At 41.1% G+C, this 2,500-nt stretch overlaps 1 protein-coding gene across 1 annotated transcript in view; it reads left to right on the top strand.

Moving 5' to 3' along the window:
* ss (spineless) overlaps positions 1–2,500 on the top strand; it is a 234,923-nt gene that overhangs the window by 211,979 nt on the left and 20,444 nt on the right. The window contains exon 5 of the mRNA XM_070120898.1: positions 304–510. Within this exon, the coding sequence (XP_069976999.1) occupies positions 304–510 (207 nt within the window). The remainder of the gene's footprint in view (positions 1–303; positions 511–2,500) is intronic.

Raw genomic sequence — 2,500 nt, 5'->3', positions numbered from 1 at the left:
CCATTCTCTCATTCCGTTTTGAAGTGATCCATCCCCATCTGTCCCTTTTTTCACTCATTCTCTCATTCCGTTTTGAATTCATCCATCCTCATCCTACCCCTTTTTCCAGCCATTCACTCATTACGATCTGAATGAATCCATCCTCATTCTATCCCATTTTCCCTCATTCTCTCATTCCGTTTTGAAGTGATCCATCCACATTTTATCCCTCTTTCCAGCCATTCTTTCATTCCATTTTGAATGAATCCATCCCCGTGACCCCCCCCCCCTCCCGCATTTGGCTCACCTTGCCCTCCTCCGCAGAGCGACATCGTCCACCAGAGCGTGTACGAGCTGGTCCACTCTGAGGACAGAGAGGAGCTCCAGCGGCAGCTCATGTGGAACTCTCACCTCCTGCCCGACCAAGCCCAGCTCACCCTGCAGGAGGCGCTACAGGCGGACCAGACGCCCCTCGAGAGGAACTTCACCGTTAGATTCAGATGCCTTTTAGATAATACTTCAGGGTTTTTAGTGAGTGTGATTTTTCGTGTATTGTATTTTTCCCTCTTTTTGTTTCAGGTTTTGAGTTTTAAGATATTCATTTGGATTTCTCTTTGCCTCTTATCTTTTTCCGTTTTCTTTAAATCGCCTTTTTTCTGCTTTTAACCCCTTCCCTTTTTTTCTCTCTGATATCTCTTTTTTCCCTTAAATACATGAGTGTGTGTGTGTGTGTGTGTGTGTGTGTGTGTGTGTGTATACATATTTTTTCTCTCTCTCTCTAAATCTCTATCCCGCCATTTTCCTTTCTCTGTCCTTTCTCCCTTGCCTAAGATACACCAGCATCTTAGGCGAGTCTGAGATTTAGTTTAGTATTTTTCGGTTATATTAACTCCTTTCATTATCATCCCCTTCGCCTCCATTTCCTTCTTCGCCGTCATCTTTATCTCCTTCTTTTCTTTTCTTCCTCCTCTTCTTTCCCTCTCCTCCCTCTTCCTCTATACCTCCTCCATTTTGGTCCGCCTTTTTAGCTTCTTCCTAACACCATTACGGTCATCCTCTTCTTCGCTGCCATCCCCATCTTTCACCTCTTGGGACTGCATAATAGGTACTTCTTGTTGGGTGTTTCTCGCTCCGTGTCGAGGCGCCTGCGTCGGAAAGCAGAGAAGGCTTTATATCACGCAGTTTAACGTAACCACCAGACCACAAGATGCCATCAAAAGGGCTTAACGAACTAGAAAATAACTCGTTTTTATCTCGAAAACAATGCTACTACACTGCTTGTTATGAGACGATAGGTAATTATGGTTTTACAACGCGGAAATATGAAACCTGATGCTTGTGATTTTAGATACGAGGAGGGAACAGGGGGGAGTTTGAGGCTGGTCAAGTGTAATGATTGTATAATCGTTTTATATTGCTTGATGCCTTGGTTTACGGGAGAATTAACTCGAGTGAACGGCAGGTTGTGGTTTGTTATCATATGCTATCGAGTGTGGCAGAGATTAGATAAGTAATGATATTCTGGTTTATTGAATTATTTTACACACGTCTCTCTCTCTCTCTCTCTCTCTCTCTCTCTCTCTCTCTCTCTCTCTCTCTCTCTCTCTCTCTCTCTCTCTCTCTCTCTCTCTCTCTCTCTCTCTCTCTGAATGAATAGGATTTATTTCATATCAAATTGATACCATTAGTCAATTATGAAAGTATATAAATAATTCAATAAAGGAGGCAGTCCTGTTAATCATAATAGACATAAATAATTGCCTGGTTTATAATGAGGAAATATCTCATTAACAGCAAAGACCGTTATGGAGGGTTGGAGAGCAAGCAGGTCTGCTTCACTAATTTCCTTATCTTTTATCATCCTGTCTTTTTCGCATACTCTACGTCAGCTTCGTTTGAAAGAAAAAACAAAAGATCGAATTCGGTGTTCCTGAATGAGGTCAAGAACCAAAATGTCAGATGACTTTTCAGTCTCGCGTCAAATTTCTTGAAACTACAGGAATGTCTCTATTCCATGTTAAATATCAATTTTGTGAGAACCTGCAGTTTGTTTTCGTTTTCATTATCTATTCTATTTCTGTCTGTATTTTTTTTTTTCTTTCTTTCTTTCTTTTTCCTTCTTTACAGCAGGGGTGCCAAACTCATCAACCCCAGGGGGGCCATTTCACCTTAGTATACAGAGTGCGGTCCAGATAATCATTGGGCGACGCTTCGAAACGAACATATAGTTGACGTAAATACGTAGAACGCTATCGCATTCATTACAAAAACGCAATAATAGAAAGAAATCTGTAAGATTGTAAGTGATAATCCTAAAAGGTGAAGGACTGGCTACATTAATCATGCAAAACGGCCGATTGACAGACTGAAATGGCAAATGTGCCTCCAGCGTATTTTGACACCCCTGCTTTACAGGATTTAGTGATATACATAGAAAAATATATTCATATCCATGAACCTCTAACATTATTAGTATCTCTTTTCCTAAGCAAATGCCGGTCTTGTAAAACTGTATAGATTG

This window comes from Penaeus vannamei, chromosome 4 (assembly GCF_042767895.1).
Source record: "Penaeus vannamei isolate JL-2024 chromosome 4, ASM4276789v1, whole genome shotgun sequence".
Classification (NCBI taxonomy): domain Eukaryota; kingdom Metazoa; phylum Arthropoda; class Malacostraca; order Decapoda; family Penaeidae; genus Penaeus; species Penaeus vannamei.
Note: the sequence above shows the minus strand (reverse complement) of the source record. Positions and strands in the feature narration are given on the sequence as shown.